General features: G+C 56.9%; 2 protein-coding genes across 27 annotated transcripts; one reads left to right on the forward strand and one right to left on the reverse strand.

Annotated features, from left to right (window-relative positions):
• The first annotated feature begins 1,014 nt into the window (after positions 1-1,014).
• Positions 1,015-7,843, forward strand: KLHL40 (kelch like family member 40). The gene is made up of 6 exons (XM_005546783.5): positions 1,015-2,248; positions 3,617-3,777; positions 4,104-4,211; positions 4,362-4,547; positions 6,292-6,438; positions 7,284-7,843. Exons 1-6 carry the CDS (start codon positions 1,097-1,099, stop codon positions 7,393-7,395), a joined length of 1,866 nt encoding a protein of 621 aa, XP_005546840.1. The 5' UTR covers positions 1,015-1,096; the 3' UTR covers positions 7,396-7,843.
• A 216-nt stretch (positions 7,844-8,059) lies between these two features.
• HHATL (hedgehog acyltransferase like) lies at positions 8,060-17,909 on the reverse strand. Of its 26 annotated transcripts, none has more exons than XM_065540440.1 (13): positions 17,728-17,909; positions 17,147-17,208; positions 15,838-15,956; positions 15,145-15,212; positions 14,427-14,540; positions 14,103-14,297; positions 13,538-13,747; positions 12,906-13,077; positions 12,410-12,554; positions 12,251-12,286; positions 9,012-9,213; positions 8,472-8,613; positions 8,060-8,272 (listed from the first exon to the last, which is right to left on the reverse strand). In XM_065540440.1, the coding sequence occupies exons 3-13, from the start codon at positions 15,941-15,943 to the stop codon at positions 8,148-8,150; spliced, it is 1,515 nt and encodes a 504-aa protein (XP_065396512.1). In that variant the 5' UTR covers positions 15,944-15,956; positions 17,147-17,208; positions 17,728-17,909; the 3' UTR covers positions 8,060-8,147. The 26 variants fall into 26 exon arrangements, 19 of the variants coding, with proteins under 19 accessions (XP_065396512.1, XP_015301200.1, XP_073887930.1 ...); XM_015445714.3 differs by having other exon boundaries at positions 17,690-17,909; XM_074031829.1 differs by having other exon boundaries at positions 17,147-17,328; positions 17,690-17,909.
• Positions 17,910-19,050: the final 1,141 nt, after the last annotated feature.

Consider the following 19,050-nt stretch of genomic DNA (forward strand, 5'->3'; position numbering starts at 1 on the left):
TAGTGTTACTTTTTGAACACTAGAATTCAGAATGTCACTCCCCTACAATGTTAAAACCCTGGGGGTTTAAAAACCTAGAATAGTAGAATCCTAAGAAATTAATTTTCTAGCACATCTGACACCTTAGAAGTGTTAAAACCCTCTAATAGTGTACTTCCAGGACACAGTACCTTGGTGCTTCTGAACCTCCAGCAGAGCTGAACTGAGGCCCTTAGTATCTAACTTTGCCACCTCCTCATTGTGTAGGAAGGGAAACTGAGGCTTAACAGAGCGACATGTCCTGTCCCAGGCCTCATAGGAAAGTGGCAACCTTGTTTACCTAAGGTACTTTCTTGCTTTCTTGCAAGGAGGAGGGGCAGAAAGAGGAAAAGCTCTTCCCATTTTAAAGGTGAGGCAATGCGGGGTGGGGGGTGTCTTATGTATGTAATCTCAGCTACTAGGGAGGCTGAGGCAGAAGGATGGCTTGAGCCCAGGAGTTCAAGACCAGCCTGGGCAATATAGTGAGACCTTGCCTCTTAAAATAAAGGCAGGGCAACAGGGCTGCCAAAAAGTGAACACCATGTCCAAGTTCTGACCAGAAAACCCAAGGACCCTGTATCCGGGGATGGCTGGAATGAGACATATTCCGAGGAGGAAGATGGAGGCACCAGGACAGATGTTCCCAGAAAGCATGAAGGAAGGGAGACCCTGGAAGAGGGGCTCCAATGCTTCCCCGTCTCTGGACTGAGGGTCAGAACTTAGGCCATCAACTCTCCTAGGGGCATCTTCGGACCAAAAAATCCAGAGTCAAGGCCTCTCCGTGCTCCATTTAGAAATGAGGCAGCCAGGCCCTCATCTTTCAGAAGGGCCCAGACACCCTACCTCCGTCCCATAAGCCCCTGGGGCTGAGTCAAGGCTTCTCCGGGAGGGGGCCTCTGCCCAGCTGTCCCCTGTGCGTCATGTGCAGGAGGCCAGGCGGCTCGCCTTACAGGGACCCGGCCACCTCTATATATAGCCCCTAGAAGACAGCTGCGCAGTCTAAGCAAGCCGCAGCAGGAAAGCAGGGGTACAGAGAGGAGCCCCCTTGGCACCGCCACCACACCCTAGGCCACCCATCATGGCGCTGGGCTTGGAGCAGGCGGAGGAGCAGCGGTTGTACCAGCAGACGCTCCTGCAAGACGGTCTCAAGGACATGCTGGACCATGGCAAGTTCCTCGACTGTGTGGTGCGGGCGGGCGAGCGCGAGTTCCCGTGCCATCGCCTGGTGCTGGCCGCCTGCAGCCCCTACTTCCGGGCGCGCTTCCTAGCCGAGCCGGAGCGCGCGGGCGAGCTGCACCTGGAGGAGGTGTCCCCAGACGTGGTGGCCCAGGTGCTGCACTACCTGTACACGTCAGAGATCGCGCTGGACGAGGCGAGCGTGCAGGATTTGTTCGCCGCGGCGCACCGCTTCCAGATCCCTTCCATCTTCACCATCTGCGTGTCCTTCCTGCAGAAGCGCCTGTGCCTCTCCAACTGCCTGGCCGTCTTCCGTCTTGGCCTCCTGCTCGACTGCGCGCGTCTCGCCGTGGCTGCCCGCGACTTCATCTGCGCTCACTTCTCGCTGGTGGCGCGCGACGCTGACTTCCTCGGACTCTCGGCCGATGAGCTCATCGCCATCATCTCTAGTGACGGCCTTAACGTGGAGAAGGAGGAGGCGGTGTTCGAGGCCGTGATGCGGTGGGCTGGCAGCGGCGACGCCGAGGCGCAGGCTGAGCGCCAGCGCGCGCTGCCCACCGTCTTCGAGAGCGTGCGCTGCCGCTTGCTGCCGCGCGCCTTTCTAGAGAGCCGCGTGGAGCGCCACCCTCTCGTGCGTGCCCAGCCCGAGTTGCTGCGCAAGGTGCAGATGGTGAAGGATGCACACGAGGGCCGCATCACCACGCTGCGGAAGAAAAAGAAGGGCAAAGACGCAGCCGGGGTCAAGGAGGCTGATAAGGGCACAGGCGAAGCCAAAGCAGAGGAGGATGAGGAGGCCGAACGTATCCTTCCTGGGATCCTCAATGACACCCTGCGCTTCGGCATGTTCCTGCAGGACCTCATCTTTATGATCAGTGAGGAGGGCGCTGTGGCCTACGATCCAGCAGCCAACGAGTGCTACTGTGCCTCCCTCTCCAACCAGGTCCCCAAGAACCACGTCAGCCTGGTTACCAAGGAGAACCAGGTCTTTGTGGCTGGAGGCCTCTTCTACAACGAAGACAACAAAGAGGACCCCATGAGCGCATACTTCCTGCAGGTGCCTGACCAGCCTTGGGAGCTGCCAGCTAATGCTGGGCTCTGGGCACTGGGGGCAGTCTTGGGGCCCAGGAGGGGCTTGTGTCTACACAAGGAAATGCCACTGGGTCTAGGGTGAGATGTAGACTGGGGCGGTTGACTGATAGCCACCTGCTTGAAGGTTGAAGACAGTCAATAGGCAACTGCCAAAAAGCAGCATAACTCTGGTATCTCAATTTCAGGGGTGAGGTAGCCCCAAGTTGGCGTATGTTGGAGGCCCTGGCCCTGCACAGAGGTTGGGGTGGGGCACAGTGAGGAGGAGCAAGGTCTGTGTAAGGATCCTGGGCAGGGCCTCTTGGTGAAGGCCAGGCCTGGAGCTCGCAGCAGTGTCCCAGACAAAGGAACAATCCTGTCTGGTCCTCCCATTGTACAGATGAGGAAACTGAGGCCCAGAAGGGATCAGCAGAGTGGAGTGCCAGGTCTGAGTTGGGGTGTGACTGTGAGATCTCAAAGGGCAGAGACAGTTTCCTGGAGACTGGCCATATAAGTTTGAGCCTTGCCAGTGGGGTGGGATTTGGAGACGTGAAGGGGAAGATGGTAATGTTTCCAGCCAAGGAACAATAAGCAAGGGATAGAACTGGGGCTTAGCCTGGTGGGCAGCACGCTCAGGGAGGCCTGACCAGCGAGAGAGGTGACAGGCACTTGGTGCCAGGGTTAAGCTCACAGGCCTTACAGTTGCACTGGGGATGAGGGCAGCTTCACCAGCTACTAGCTCAGCAGTGTGGACACATTGCTTATTCTCTCTAGGCCTCTGTTTGTAAGTGGGGATACTGTTCTTCCTGCATGATAAGGTCATTGGAAAGTTAAATGATGCTTATAAAGTGCTCATCAGCACAGTGCTCAGCCCTCAGAAAACTTTCCAAAAAGATGAGCCCCTAGTATTCATATCTTTATTACAAGGCTGTGGAGGTGAACAAGGCCATGGACTGTAGCTTTTACAGGGCGAAAGGCAGGACTGTATTTGGAAGTTTCCTGAACAGTGGGATGGGGTGGAGAGCAGGGGGCAGGCAGGCCTCAGTTGGGAGCCGTTCAGCCTGGGAAAGCAAGGCCATAGCTGGACCTCCTTGCAGAGCTCCCCATCATTTCTGTGCTGTGGTGCCCTACCGCCTGCTATAATGGTGGTTGCCGGGAGCCTGCCTGGGCGTGGGGGACACTCATCTGCTCTCAGCCTGATGGCAGGAGGGGCACTGTCTCTCAGGGTGCCTCCCGGCTGCATTGGCCCTACCTGGGTTCCCGACCTCCTCTGCGACCTGGGGCAGCGGGACTGAGTGGTGCTGGGCTGGGGCTGGGGGAGTAGGGGGCAGTTGCTGACTGGACACCTGGCCTGCAGTTTGACCACCTGGACTCAGAGTGGCTGGGGATGCCACCACTGCCCTCACCCCGCTGCCTCTTTGGCCTGGGAGAGGCTCTCAACTCCATCTACGTGGTCGGTGGCAGAGAGATTAAGGACGGCGAGCGCTGCCTGGACTCGGTCATGTGCTACGACAGGCTGTGAGCGTGGCTGGGGTGGGGCTGAGCACCCTGGGGGTGGGTGGGGCATGGAGGCCGAAGCTGGTCTAGAGCCTGGGGTGGGATTTGGAGCTAGAGCCTTGGGCTCAGAGTGGAGGTAGGCTTGGGTAAGGGCAGGGAGGTTGGAGGGCAGGGTGGGAGCAAAGAACTGAGAGGCCTGGGAAGTTCCAGCAATGGATCTGGATGCATCTCGAATATGTGTTAGGAGGATGGGTGCATGGGTGCAGAGATAGGGACTGAGCCGAGCCTGGGTGGGTGCCCACCCCAACCCCCACCCCAACCCCCACCCCCACTCCCATCTCCTCCAGGTCATTCAAATGGGGTGAATCGGACCCGCTGCCTTACGCGGTGTATGGCCACACAGTGCTCTCTCACATGGACCTTGTCTACGTCATTGGCGGCAAAGGCAGTGACAGGTGAGACTGGGCCTGGAGCGAATCTGTGGAGCATAGGTAGAATCTCCCAGAGGCTGTCAGCACTTTGTCCTGGCTGCCCTGGCAGACGATTGCAGGGAGGCATGGCTGGGCTCCTGCTTCTCTCCACCGTTCCCACCCTCCACCCCACAGGAAGTGCCTGAACAAGATGTGCGTCTATGACCCCAAGAAGTTCGAGTGGAAGGAGCTGGCACCCATGCAGACCGCCCGCTCACTCTTTGGGGCCACTGTCCATGATGGCCGCATTATTGTGGCAGCTGGGGTCACCGACACAGGGCTGACCAGTTCTGCCGAAGTGTACAGCATCACAGACAACAAGTACGAAAGCTTGTCTCTTCCACCAAGGACAACTGTGTGGCTTTGGGCTTCTGTCAGCCTCAGCAGGAGCCGCAGTCCCTGTCTTGGGTCTCCAGTGTTGAGCTGGGACATCAGCATAGAAACAGACCTTCTCCCCTGATCAGCAGTGAGCAGAGGGCTGGGGGAGGGGATGCCAGGTTGCTCATTCAGGGACTCAAAACAGGCAATGGCTTGGTGCAAGGGATGTAGCAGTGAACAAGACAGAAGCTGCCCTGCCTGGGACACCAGAAAAGAGAAAACTGAACTGAGAGATAGTTGTACTCAACTGGCAAAAACGGTGAGGGTGGTGGGAGGAGGTTGTCCCAGACCAAGGAAATGTGGTGCGGAGGCAGTTAGGAGAAAAAACACAAGGCCCACGGGAGGGAAGGCATTGCTCCGGCTGGGTGGAGGCGGGTGGGTCATGGAGATGGGATGGCAGTGCTGGGGCTGGAGCGGGGGCCAGCAGGAGAGGGACTGTATCTCATCTGTGTTCTACTAAAGTACTTCATGGCAGCTGATATAGAGAGCAGATTAGGGATTTCCCAGGGGACAGGAAGGTCAGGGGTGATGAAGGCCTGGACCTGGGGGCACAGCAGGGATGAGGCTGAGGGGATGCATTGGACAAAGACAGGCCAGGGCTTCTTACACTGTGATGGGCATGCGAATCTCCCGGGGATCATGTTAAAGTGCAGATTCTGATTCTCAGTATGCGGAGGGCTGAGAGCCTGTAAGTCTGCATTTCTAACACCCCCAGGAGATGCTGATGCTGCTGGGCTGTGAACCACATTTTGAGTAGCAAGAGTCTAGGAGGTGGAAGAAACAGGGCTTAGCTATTGATTGGATGTGGGGGTGAGGGGGGAGAAGTACATGCTTCTGAGTGAGGGTGGGAGGCCACTTACTGGATAATCATTGGGATTGGGTAGGGAAAATGAGGGTCCAGTTAGGACATGTGGACTTGAAGTGCCTGGGGGTGTCCAAAAGGACCCCACCTGGGAGAGAGAGGGCTGAGCTGGAGGGAGAGATCTGGGGGTCAATAGCACATGGAGGGGCCAAGCTCCCTCAGGAGAGAGGGTGTAAATGGGAGGAGCTGAGGTCCAAGCCCTGATGGTGGGGGCAGCTTGCGTTATCCAGGAAGGAGGCCACGAAGGTGAGGCCGGAGAGATAGGAGGTGAGGAAAGTCATGTCAGCAGGGCTGTGTGCTGTAGGACCTCAGTGAGTGTGCAGTGGCTGGGGACCTCAGGGAGGGCAGTTTTGGAGGATGGGACTAAGGCCCAAGGCAGGAGCCAGAGCAGTGAAGATACATTGAGAACAACTGGGCTGTGAAAGGAGAAGGACGGAGCAGGTGTGCAAGGGGGGCGGGGCTGCCGCTGAGGGGCAAGAGAACTGCATCCAGGGCAAGGCTGGGGGCCTGCTAGGGACTGGGGTCATGAGTTAGAGAGTGGAGTTAGTTCAGGAGAGGAGGAGGGGCAGTGGGGAGATCCACAGTGGACTTTGCTGGACAGGTTGGATAGAATGGCAAGAGGACAAGGAAAGGAAAGGGGAGGAGCAAGAGAATGGGGAAGGAAGGGAAGACCAGAGGGACAGGAAGGGGAACAAGGTTGGGGGCATGGGTGCTTGGGACTTGGATTGCAAAGGGTTGCAGTTGGAGCTGTGGGTGCTGTGTGGCAGGGACAGTCACTGGGCTTGCCGAGGCACCCCAATGATGCACCTTCTCACACAACCCCAGGTGGGCACCCTTCGAAGCCTTCCCACAGGAGCGTAGCTCACTCAGCCTGGTCAGCCTGGTGGGTACCCTCTATGCCATCGGTGGCTTTGCCACACTGGAGACTGAGTCTGGAGAGCTGGTTCCCACAGAGCTCAATGACATCTGGAGGTGAGTCCGGCCCCAGGGAGGCCAGGGGGCATCATGAGCAAGGCTGACACTCCATAGCACCATGGTGGGGTACCAAGGCACTGGGCAAGCTCCTCTGGGGGCAAAGTGGATCCCTCTTCTAGGGAGTCCTGTAGGGAGGAACAGCCCATATACCCTGCTCGGCTGTTTCTCGCCAGTTTGTTGGGAAAGTCTGGGCTTGCACAGATGGCACCATGCCCCACTGTGGAGCAGCAACAATGTTGCAGACGGGAGCAGACCCAAGCTTAGGTCACAGACCCACAGAAACAGGGCCCAAGTAGCAGCCGGATTTCCTCTCTCCTGCCTTCCAGGTGCTTGGTGTGGAAGGAGGGCTGCCACTAGGAAGCAGCTGGAGCCCTGGCCTTTCAGAACCATTGCTCTCTATGGCTGGTCCTTTGTGGGGGTGGGGGAAGGAAGCTTTAGCCTCTGGGGCATCTCCTTCCTGAATCTGCAGCCATCCCCACTGCTGCAGGCAGCCCCTGGGGAGCAGTGCTGCCGGAGGGTGGGACTTGAGACTTCGTAGAAATACAGCATTGATGGGATGGTGTGGGGAGTGTAGACTTTCTTGGAGGGGAACTTTGAGGAATATGGAAACACCCCTTGAGAATTGATCTTTCCTGGGGAGGAAGACCCTTCCTGGAGTGTGGGGTGAGTGTTCCTTGAGTTGGATCTTGTGGAGTTCTCCTTTCCCAGAGCCTGGGGATTTTCAGGAGCAGATCTCCCTAGAGATGGGCCGAGCGCGCTCAGCCACCCATCTCTGCTGCATTCCACTCTGGACTCAGTTGACCGAGCTCCCCGTCCTTGTCCCCACTCTCTCTCACCCCCAGGTATAACGAGGAGGAGAAGAAGTGGGAGGGTGTCCTGCGGGAGATCGCCTACGCAGCAGGTGCCACCTTCCTACCAGTGCGGCTTAATGTGCTGCGCCTGACCAAGATGTGATCAGCTCAGGGAGACTGAACTAAGGACCCCTCCCATCCTGTGACACTCATTGGCCTGGCCTTGTGGGGGCTCCAGGGAAGAGGCTAGGCCAGAGCCTACCTGGATCCAGTTATGGTGCCCCAGGGGCTGTGTCAGCCAAGGAAAGGGAAGTGCTGCTTAGTCCTGGACTTTTGGGCAAGGATGAGAAACTAGAGGCTTCTCCAGTGTTGCCGTATCTCCCTAGGTTGTCTTGATCCATGAACCAGAACCACAGGGCGGTATCCCAGGCCATGTCCTGGCCCTGCCCCAGCTTGGCTGAGTGTGCTGGCAAAGTTCCCCACAGGACTCAGTCTTCCTCTCTGTCAGATGGGAGCATCCGCATCAAGTGCAGTGTACAGTGCAGACATGTCTCCTTCTTTAGGAAGAATAAAGCGCCGTCTGAGCAAGCAGCTCAGGGTCTGCATCAGTACTCCACCAGTCAGTGAGCAGATGTTTCGAAGACTTGGGGCTTCAATGTTCCGCTGTTGGGCTGCCAAGGTCGATGGGCTCTGCCCTCCATCTGGTGTCCCCTCCTCCCTATGGGTGGGAACCCTCCCCTGCCTGAGGCCTAGAGCCTCCAGCTCTTCAGCCACCATGGACGTGGAGCCAGGGGACTGTGGGAAGAAGGGGCAGGGAGCAGCCAAGCTGTTGTAGAAAAGTCTTTTATTCTATCGGTCAGGCCCCATCTGGCCCAAGAATAGCTGAGCAGAGCCCGTCCCTCTACCCGCTCCCTCCTACTCCGGCTTCTCTTTGTCCTGCTTCTGCTCCTCCTCCAGTGCCAAGTTTCGCTCACGCTCCTTTACTAGCTGGACACCACAGTAGGTGACAAACAGGATGACCAGCGTGGTCTGGGGGAACCCTGTGTGGGGAGGGAGTCATAGATGCTTGGGAGCAGCACCGCATCCTCGGCGAGTTTTCTCTTCCCACCCCTCTCCCCGCTGGATGGGCCCTCCCTGCTGAGTCCCGGGGTGATGAGAGGGTAGGAGGCATTTTGGAAGGTCCCAGTCCTTGAGGCTGATTCCTGGCACCTTCTGCATCCCCACACCCTTGTCCCTTACCTGTGAGTAGCAGGCGTCGGGCAACCAGCTGTGTGAACTCGAGGCTGTTCAGACTCACAAGGTTGTACATGATGATGGCCCAGAAGTTCATGGCTCCAAACAGGGCCCGGACCCTGCGGGACATCTGCACTGACAGAGAGGCCTATTCGGTCCAGGAAAGCATGGGCAGCGGGACAAGAGGCCAAAGGAAAGAGGACGTGGTGGGTCAGCATCCTTACCCACATGGCCAGTCAGGTCTTAGGGCTATGTCTGGGTCTTGGGGAGCCCCAGATCAGCTCTCCCTCCTTGTTAAACATGGGGAAACAGTTCCAGAGAGAGGGCAAGGCCTGACCAACATGGCAAGGCCCAGGTGCTCCATTCCCCATAGAAGGGAGGGATGGGCAGATTCCCACAGAGTGAGCCATTGCCCTGACAACCAGGAGGGTGGTGGTGAGAAAGTTCTGGTTTGGGGGCCAGGTGGTTGGACAACTCCAGAAAGCAGAAGTGCTCCCCTGCCCTCCATAACCCAGACAGTCCCAGCCCCAGGTCTTCCCTGCTCACCTCAATTCGTGCTAGGGGCCCCCACTCTGCCAGTTTTTGCACCCAAAGCTCAAAGTTGAGGCCAAAGCAGTTAAGGAATGACCACAGGTAGACAATGTCACAAGGCCCAAGCCACAGAGTGGTGATGGCAAATGTGGCCACTGTGGCCGCCAGCTCTGGGATCACAGCGGAATGCTCCCCACCAATGTGATCATACACATATCTGCAGGAAAAATGGGAGAAGGGCCACTGAGAGTATGGGAAAGGGCAGGGATGAGATGGGAGAGGACACACAACAGGCGACCTCCTCAACACTGTCACCCTGGGTGCATTCAACATTCCTGACCTCAGGTAGTGGTTCCTCCTCCAACCAACTTCAAATTGTGGCAGGCTCAGCCTGGGACATTATAGCTTCTCTAGCTCTGTTCATTTACTCCCCAAATGATCTCATCCAGACCCAAGATTCCAAGTCGTGTCTCTATGCCGATGACCCCTAAATCTGTGTCTTTAGGCCAGTCTCTCCTGATTTGTATATCCAATTGCTACTAGCCATGTCACTTGATTGACAGATTCCCCTATCCCTGCTCAAACCCTGCTCCGTCCTTATCTCAGTGAATGGCACCACCATCCATTCAGTTGCTCAGGGTATAAGCCTTGGTGCCTTCTTGGATTCTCAATTTGCCTCATCACCAACATCCAAGCAAGCCAGCAAATTCTGTTGACTCCTCTCAGTCCTGACCACTGCTCACCTCCTCTACAACCACCACCCTAGTCAAGATGATCCCTCTTTTCACATAAATTATTGCAAGAGCCTCTTAAGTGGTCTTCTCGTTTCTGCTTTTGCCCCCACAGTTCATTCTACATACAGCAGCCAGAGGTATCTTTTGAGAGTGTAGCTCAGGTCACATCACTTCCATGATTAACCCCTCTGAATAGCTCCCCATTACAACTGGAATAAACTCAGTCTCTTTACTCTGGCTAGAAGATCCCAAGTGGTTTGGTTTCTGTTCCCTCCCTGATCTCATCAGTCACCATGCTCCCCCTGCTCACTATGCTGGCCTCATTGGCCTTTCTGACCTTCACACCCACACAGTTGGTTTGTGTCTCAAGGCCTTTGCCCTTGTTGTACCCTCTACCTGGTATTCTCTGCTCCACATATCCTTATCACTCAAATCTCAATTCAAATATCATCTTCTCAGAGAAGCCCACCCAGACCCCAACTAAAGAAGCCTCTACCGTGTTGCCAACTTCTATCCCATTGCACATTTTATTTTCTTCATAACACTTACACTCTCCAAAATTATCTTAGTTATGTCTGTTTACCTGTTTATGGTCTGTTTCACCCCACTAGACTGTAAGCTCCATGAGGTCAGGGTCTTTGCCATGTTCACTGCTGTATCCCCAGTGCCTAGAACAGGCCTGGTATGCAGCAGGTGCTCAGTAAATATTTGTTAAATAAATTCAGTGGAAGACCCATGAATGACCAGCCTTTCCATTCCTCGACCTCCTCATTTCCAATGGCTTTTTTCTCCACTCCACCTCAGCCACCCACACCCATGGCCATGCCCCAACTTTGTCACCACTTGAAAGCTCACTCCTTTCTAATTCCCACTCTTTGCCCAGCCCCTCTTGACCTCCTGGCCCCCCAGCTTCCGTTCTTCAATCCCATTGATCTTGTGACCCTCCCATCTTCACCACTGTCCTTAGCAGGCTTATATCCAATGAGTCACCACTATAAATAATCTAAAAACCCTTATTCCTGACTTCTTCCTTCTCACCCATCTGTGAGAGCCCAATCCCCTACTTTCTCCTCAGCTACATCCAGGCAGCTAAGCCCCATGGGGGAAATCTCACATCTTCACATGCTGGAGTTCATAAGCCCGCCACCTCCAATACAACCTGGGTGCTTAGTGCCAAGGTTTCTCTGGTTAGCTGCTTCTCCCATGCTCTGCAAGGGCCACTGTGTCCTTATCTCCCCACAAGTATGAGTGGAGAGATAGTATGAGTGGGGGGATCCAGGCTGGGTTGCGGGAGTAGGCATATATGTTGCCTCCCTCCATGTCCCCAGTCCTGGCTTTCTCAGCTGATGGCCGTGCCTCCTGCTTCCTGGAGAAGGCTGAAGCCTTCAGGTGGAATCCCTTACGTGTCTACACTAACCTGCCTTCATCTGCATCTACACTGGCTTCTCTTCCTCCTCCTCCCACTGAAGCCAGGCCTCTGCCTGGAACTAGACACCATCACCTCCTTCCTCCTCAGGGACCTCATTCCTGAGGTGATTAAATCAATCACCCCTATATCCTGCATCACCAGCTTCTCTGTTGAATAATTCTTCTTAGCATGTCCCATTCTCTCCTATCTTTAACACATCCTTCGTCTCCCTCAGCCACCCCTGTCTTCCCCCTGCAGTCCCAGGCTTTTCCAGGAGTCATTACACACTCCTCTACTCCTCAGTTGACTTTCCCTCCTTACCTGCCCCTGCCTTGCCAGTGAAAGGCTGAAAACCTCCATGTCACCAGCACTAATCTTTGGTCTCCAGCTTCTTTGAGGCTCAGTGGCATCTGACCCAGCTGCCCCCACCATGCCTGGATGGTCTTCCCTTGGCTTTCAGAGTGGCCCATGACCTTGATTCTTCTCCTGCCCCTCCAACCACTCTTTCCAGTCCTTTCTGCTGGTTCTTCCTTTTCCTTCCAAGCAGAGCTCTTGCAGGCCAAATCTCAGCCATCCCCATCTCTCCTCTTCTCACACCACTCCCTCTCCTGAGGACTTACCCACTCCCAAAGCCTAAAAACCACCTGCCTATACTCAGGACGCTCTGAGTTCCATCAGTCCTCCAGACCCTCAGAACCCCAGACCCTCAGACCCAACCACCTCCCTGAACCTCCACAGGGATATCTCCTAGATTGCAACTAGACATTTCTTAAACTGAAGCCCTCTCTGGAAACTACCCTCCATCTTCCCAGGCTGCACATAGGAATTTCAGCGTCATCTCCCTCTCCTTCCCGACACCCACACTTCATGGCCACATCCTATCCAGGCTGCTGTCTGTGTGACCCTCCTCCCACCACCTCTCTGCACTTCTGGGGCCCTCACTCAAGTCCTAACTTCTATATCTTTCACCTAGGCCTCTGCCAAGACCTCCTCACTGCCCTCTGCTTCCCCTGGCCCGGGGTGATCTTTTAAAATGTGGACCCATCTTGGCACTGCCCTGCTCAGACACCTGGCAGGATGGCTGTGACCACCCCCACCCCACCCCTACTCACTTGCAAAGCCAGTCATTGATGCCACGGTCAAAATGCCTGTAAAAGAAAAGCAGAGAGCCATGTGCCCATCAGGTGCAGCGCTCCCCGGGCATGAGCGAAGAGGCTAGGGGAAGATGTGGTTTGAGGGGGTGAACCTCCCCCCCCCGGCCCGGCACTCACGTTTCTGCGAAGACGTAGAGCGCGGTGATGCACTTGGGAGGCTGAGGTGGGTCCAGGTGGTCGAGGCACGCCACAGTGTTGACAACGCCAAAGAGGACGGCCGCCTTCACCCAGTCATACACCAGGTTTGAATAGGCTAGGCCAGCTGGGGACAGGGCACCATCACTGCCTGGGGTTCATCGCCTGGGGCCTGCCCCCATGGAGACCCTGTCCCACCATTTCCTTGCAGAGACACCAGGCTCTGCCTGCCCCACGGAGAACCCCCATATTGTGGAAATCAGCCATGCCTGGTGGGCTCTGTGGGATGCTGCTCTGGCCCTACAGGATGAAGCTAATGCCAAGACCCATGCATTAGAAAGAATAAGCCCCTGCTCCCATGCCCTTAGGTGCTGTGCCCTGCGGGCCTCAGCTTCCCCGACTGTGGCACCGTGGGGGTGCAGAGGGTCTGTTTTCCTGGGGTGGCAGCCCTGCCCCCATCTCTCTTCTGAGGACCCACCGAGGGCACTGTCTGGGAGGCGGTTGGCGAACTTGAGGTCACTGGGGATGGTGAGGATGTAGAAGAAGTGAAAGAAGATATCGACGGCCATGATGGCCACCACGCTCAGGCCTGCCTGGGCTCGGATGTGCCACAGCTCACCCTCGCGTCTCACTGGCTCCACCTGGCTCACCTGAGGGGATGCGAAGGGTCTGAGGGAAGAGGCAAGCCCTGCCCAGGGAGCCCTGTCTGAGGGGGGTTCACCAACTACTTGGGGCAGGAGGAGACATGGCTTTATCCAGGAGTCCTGCCTAAGGGTAGAGACACAGGTCACCCTGGAGTCTGAGGAGGATTCACAGCCAGCCACAGGAGACCCAGTTCTGTCCTAGGAGCCCCATTTGTGAGGGAGGAGAACATTCATGGCCTGGGAGTCCTGTCTGAGAAAAGAGATATCTCCACCCTGGGGTCCCTGCTGGAGGGGAAAGGTGGCCCCATCCTGGGGTCTGAGGAGGAAGGGGAGACATGGCTTCATCCTGGAATCATGCCTGAGGATGGGGATACAGCCTGCTTTGGGAATTCTATCTGAGATGGAAACCCCAATCTGAAAAGGGAGATTCAGCCCTGTTCTAGAAGCCCACAGGGTGTCCCCTCACCTGGGCATGGAAGCGATCAAAGGTCATGATGGGCCCGAAGAAGAAGAAGGGCAGATAGAAGTTGTACTTGAGCAGGTCAGCTAGGGAGTAGTGGCGGTCAGGGTGGGCGCAGCTCTCCAGTGCAAAGCTGGTGCAGCGCAGCACTGTGAAGCTGCTGCCCCCATGAAACAGCACCTCTTGAAGATCAAAAGTGCCTGTTACAAATCCGCTCTGGAGGGGGAAAGAACAGGCCACCAGCTCACTAGGGTGCCTCCTGTCTCTGGAAAACCTACTCCCCACTCCCTAGCTTCCTATAGGGGCCCAGCCTGGTCCTGTCCCTTCCTCTTTTCCAGAGCAGTTAACTTTGGCCACTGCTCTGTCCCAGCAACGCGAGGAGCAGGGGATGAGCTGGCAGTTCCTCCTGTGATGCAGGTGGTGACCATGTGGCCAGGGCATACCCAAAAGCTTGAAGACAGGTGGAAATGTGAAGGGAATACTTGGGGATACTTGGGGTGCAAGGACTTTGGATGAAGTGAGAGGTTTGGGATCTTATCCCTACACCCTCTACCCTTGCACCAGTTCACACCTGCCAAGAGATTAGGGGGTCCATCTTGAAGGAGGCCAGGCTGGCCAAGCCAAGGCCAAGACAGAGCCAGGGCTGGCCCAAGAGTGAGGCCACATAGAGCCCCACACAGTGACCAAGCAGCAGCAGGAGGTACCAAGGGCCCATCGTGCCCATCACAGCCAGGGCCCCGTACGCAGCATACATCCAGGAGCGGAGCTGTGGACAGGGAGAAGGCTTCAGTTTTGCCATACAAATGGGGGTGTGACCCCAGAAGGGGGTTCCCACAACCCTTGTGGTAAAAGAGGAGCTGGCAGGGGGAAGCTGGGTGGCCCAGGTCCAGCTCACCTGTGGGGCAACCATTGTGCAGAGTTTAGCAAACAGCACATGTCCGGAGAGGGCGAAGATGATGACATTGCGAAAGGAGGTGAACCACATCACCCACTCGAAGTCAGCCACATCCTGGGGCAGTCCGGAGCAGGAGGAGGTGGGGCAGGTGAGGGTGGGAGAGGGGGCAGGACGAGCTGGAACCTAGACTGGTCAGAGCCCCAGCACCTTCCCAGCCTTCATGTTCTTCTTTTATTATTATCATTTTTAAATTTAATAATTATTATTTTTTACCACTAGCCAAACCCAATGTGTCCTCTTTACACAAACACAAGTGCCTGCAGGTCTCCACACTCCTCTCTGAAGGAAGTACTCAGGCAGGAGGGTAGAGAGGAGTGAAGGGCACCATAGGGGCTGCTGGGTCCCTCAAAGCTCGCCCTCTCCTCCGCACGTTGCCTGCCATTCCCCCTTTACTGCTTTGTTTCTGGGAAGGGAGGTGCTGGAGGCTCCGCTGAAGCACACTCCGCTAATGTGACCCATTTCCCAAGTGAGCAGGGCCCGGGCAAATTTGATGTCCCGGAAGGATACAGGAGGAGCCAGTGGAGAAGCTGAAGGCACTGAAGCTCAAGCCAGAGGCTCCCGAGCTGTGAGAAGCTCTCTGTTACTTGACAACATCTGGAACAGCGGAGAGGGGAGAAGGGTTCGGGATGGGAGGGACCCTCGGGTGTGGGGGACCTACCATCTTCCGGCCAATGTACTCCCAGCCAGGTCGCACAGACTCCCGGAAGGCCTTCCTGTGGGCCCCATCTGAGAACAGAGTGTGGCCTCAGGGAGAGGGGCCTTCACATCCCCTGCCCCTCCTTCCCCCGTGGACAAGGCTGCCCCCATCCTGCAGAGCGAGGGCGTCAGGAGAAGGGCGCAGGTCTGGGTCTTGCTGTGTATCTGGGTCCAGGCCTCTGACTGTGTGTGTGTGGGGTGGGGTGGGGTGTATATGTCTGTGTGTTTGTGTGTCTGTGTGTGTATGTGTGTTTGTGTGTGTCTGAGTCCAGGTCTGTGTGTATGTGTGTGTGTGTGTGTGTGTGTGTGTGTGTGTGTCGGGGTGTGTGTGTGTGTCTGGGTCTAGGTCTGTGTGTGTGCGCCTGGGTTCAGGCCTGTGTGTGTGCGGTGTGTGTGTGTGTCTATGTGTGTGACTCTGTGTCCATTTCTCTGTCAGTTTCTCTGCATCTCTGTGTTCCTGTGACTGAACCTGGCTCCACCAGCCTCCAGTGCCTATCTGAGATGGGAGCCCCAGGCTGAAAAGGGAGATCCAGCCTTGTTCTAGAAGGAATACCCTGGGTCTGGAGCCTGTAAGTTTCTGGCTTTGCTGGTTGGAACCCTGAAGCCCCCAGGGGAAGAAGGGTCCTGTCCACTTGCCCCGAGGCACAGCCATTACCTTGTGAAGCCTCAAGGAGGCCCCGGCCAGCATAGGCCAGGGCCCCACTCAGCACCAGAGAGTAGAGGCCCAGCTCAGCCGTCGGCAATGCTGTCTTGATGCCCATAGCCTGGACAGGGCTGGGGAGACAGGTTGGGTGAGGGAATTACAGTCTCCAGCCCAGCTTAGCCCCACCTCATGGTCCTGCCACCCCAGTGAGGACCCCACTCTGAAGAGAGATTGTCCCACCAGCCCCTTGGGGACCTTGTACCATCACTCTGCCCACCCCTGTGTCCCCCACTGCTCACAGGCCACCGAACACCAGTGCCCCATCCCAGCTGCTGCTCTTGTCCCCACCCACCCATCAAGGCTCTTGCTGTCAGAGCCCTCACTCGCAGCCTGCCTCCCTCACCTTCATTTACATCTTCATACCTTCCAGACACACCGGCCCCACCCTCTGCTAAAACCGCTCCTGCCAAGGCCCCCATGACCTTCGTTCGGAGAAACCCCACCTTTATCACTACAGTCAGGTTTCTGCCTGCAGGGTCCCCACCCTGATCAACAAGTCTCCCTCAGCTCCTCACAAAGCCCCAGCCTCTCTAAGACCCTTTCTCTGACTCCCACTCCCCTCCCTGAGATCCCATGACCAACCCAGGTGCTGCCCCTAGAGCCAAGCCTCCATCCCTCGCATTAAGCCTCCAGCCTATCACTGACCTCCATTCCCCCAACAAGTCCCCAAGCTCCAGCCTGCCACACCCCAGTCCCTGCCTGTGTCTGTAACCACACTGCCCCACTCTCTCAGTGCTCTGTGTATTCAGGCCCTGGGCACCGGCTGGAGGCTGTGCTATTTGAGGAGGTGCCCTGGAGTAGCGGATGTGGGGCCAGGCGGGGCCAGGCGGGGCCAGGGAGGGCACTGGCTGCTGTCCAAGGTACTGACCAGAATCAGGCCCTGGTTGAGTCTCACCACTCCCTCCAGCAGGGGCCTAGCTTGTACCCTGGAGAACTGCTGGGCTGTCCTGCAGCTCAGTTAGCACCTTTGCCCTTCCTACCCTGCTTCAGCCTGGCCCAGGGGCTTCCCAAGGACCCCATGGGTACAGACATAGGGCCCAAATTAAAGGGAGGAACATGTCCAGGCACCCCTTGGGCTGATAGGGCAAAGAGGTGGCTGATGTGGCCCTTTCGCCCACCCTTGATCCTCCCCCAAATCTTCATCCCCAGCCCTGCAGCCATCTCCCCTGCCAACCCCCACCCCCACCCGCAATCTCCTCGTACAGATGGAGGGGTCATGGGCCAGATAGGGGCAGGGACCTCTCAAGGTCACACAGCAGACCTGGGACAGACTTCTGCTTGCCTCCCCTCAGGATCGGGTTTCTCAGTGACACCTTCTGGAATCTGGGGTAAGAGAAGACCACCACTGCCTCTCCCCACAGCAGAGGCTGCCAGCCTGATGGCTGTGCTGCCGGCCTGAGGGTGGAGGCACCTCCTCATCAGCTGGGTGGGGGTGGAGAGGCCCTGGGGATCAGGTTAATGGAGCAGGAGCTTGAAACCGGAGCACAGTGAAGAGCCCGCGAAATAGCTTTGTCAGCTGCCTCCCACTCGCCACTTTCCAATTTTAGCTCCCCATGGCCGGTGCGGGGTGTCCCCAGAGAGGCCTCTGCAAGGAGCTGGCCCCCAGCCTGAGGCCTCTCCTGATAGACCCCCGGACCACGGCTGGCCTGTGGACACAGGGCATCCCTTTTCCCCTGGTCCTGCCTGCCCCAGATGCCCCTGGGGTAAAGCCCCTTTTGTGGCCCGTGATTTGGGATGAGGGCCTGGGGTGTGCCCCACAAGTCTCAAGAGCCCCAGAGTAGCTGCATCCCCAGCTGGCACTGACCTTGAGGAGGCCGCAAGGGACCCTGGCACACTGCCCACCTCAGGCTCTGGGGTCCTGCGTCCAACTGTCCGTCCGTCCGACCGGCTGAGCTCTGGGGCTACGGTGGGGTGTGTCCAGCCCTGGGGTCCCCACCCCCTCGAGGTTATGAGCGGTGAGTGGTGACAGCGGGAGGAGGAGGGGGAGGAGGAGGTGGCCTTCCTGGAGCGGAGCTGAGCAGAGTGGAGCAGAGCCGAGTGCTGCAGAGCTGCTGGCCACAGGGAGCCGCAGGGAGGATCCTTGAAGGGGGGCGGGTGCTGGGGGGGAGGGTGTCCAGTAGCATAGGCTCAGACAGGGACACCTGGGCCTCTCTTCAGCCTGCCTCCCCTGACTCCTAGAGAGCCTGTGCCTCTCTCTCACTGCTACCCAGGACTTCCCTCTTCCAGGAAGTTTCTTGGTGGCTCCATCAGCCTCTCCAGGCTTGTAAGCCCTACCCCCACCACAGCCACACACATTCACAACATGCACACACTTTCACACTTGGACTCCAGGGACTCCAGCTCCTACCTTTACATATGACCTCCTAAGGGCTATCCCAGAGCAGACTCATCTCACCCCCTGACCTGGTCCTTTTCATTATGCCATGAGTCCTGGTTGGTCATGCATCAGTGCATCAGGGAGGGCTGACTTGCCTGATGGGACTGGAACTAGCATGGGACATGTGGCTGAGAGGGGTCCCCATAAGCCAGCTCTGTCCCATAGGGAGGGTCCCGACTGGAGGGGTGCTAGCAGGGTCACTTGGCAAGGCTTGTGGGTACTTGGAATGGCTGGTATCCTCTCGATGGCAGAGTGGAGGCAGACAGGAAGACAGGTGTATTCCTTTTTTTTTGTTTTTTTTTTTTGTTTTTGAGACGGAGTCTTGCTCAGTCGCCCAGGCTGGAGTGCGGTGGCCCGATCTCGGCTCACTGCAAGCTCCGCCTCCTGGGTTCTCGCCATTCTCCTGCCTCAGCCTCCCAAGTAGCTGGGACTACAGGCGCCCGCCACCACACCCGGCTGGTTTTTTGTATTTTTAGTAGAGACGGGGTTTCACCATGTTAGCCAGGATGGTCTCGATTTCCTGACCTCGAGATCCGCCCGTCTCGGCCTCCCAAAGTGCTGGGATTACAGGCGTGAGCCACCGCGCCCGGCCGACAGGTATATTCCTAACCAACTAGGGGTCCTGGTAGGACAGGGCCCTCATTCTGGAAGGGAGCATCCAAGGTTTTTAGCCCTGGATACCTGAGGGAAGGGGTATCCTGAAGGTGCCCCTGAGATTAAGAATCTCTGACAGTGCCCCCCTCAGATGAGGCCAAGTCTGTGCTATTTATGGAGGCCTGTTTACGTGT

This window comes from Macaca fascicularis, chromosome 2 (assembly GCF_037993035.2).
Source record: "Macaca fascicularis isolate 582-1 chromosome 2, T2T-MFA8v1.1".
Taxonomy (NCBI): domain Eukaryota; kingdom Metazoa; phylum Chordata; class Mammalia; order Primates; family Cercopithecidae; genus Macaca; species Macaca fascicularis.

What these genes read in the sequence shown, in the direction of transcription:
- KLHL40 (XM_005546783.5), top strand. Translation starts at nt 1,097, where the DNA reads ATGGCGCTGGGCTTGGAGCAGGCGGAGGAGCAGCGGTTGTACCAGCAG. An exon ending in GTCATGTGCTACGACAGGCT is followed by an intron (nt 3,778 to 4,103) that starts GTGAGCGTGGCT and finishes CATCTCCTCCAG; the next exon opens with GTCATTCAAATGGGGTGAAT. An exon ending in GGCGGCAAAGGCAGTGACAG is followed by an intron (nt 4,212 to 4,361) that starts GTGAGACTGGGC and finishes TCCACCCCACAG; the next exon opens with GAAGTGCCTGAACAAGATGT.
- HHATL (XM_074031828.1), bottom strand. Translation starts at nt 17,304, where the DNA reads ATGAGGAGGTGCCTCCACCCTCAGGCCGGCAGCACAGCCATCAGGCTG. An exon ending in CTCTACGTCTTCGCAGAAAC is followed by an intron (nt 12,287 to 12,409) that starts GTGAGTGCCGGG and finishes TTTCTTTTACAG; the next exon opens with GCATTTTGACCGTGGCATCA. An exon ending in ATCAATGACTGGCTTTGCAA is followed by an intron (nt 9,214 to 12,250) that starts GTGAGTAGGGGT and finishes TTTTTCCTGCAG; the next exon opens with ATATGTGTATGATCACATTG.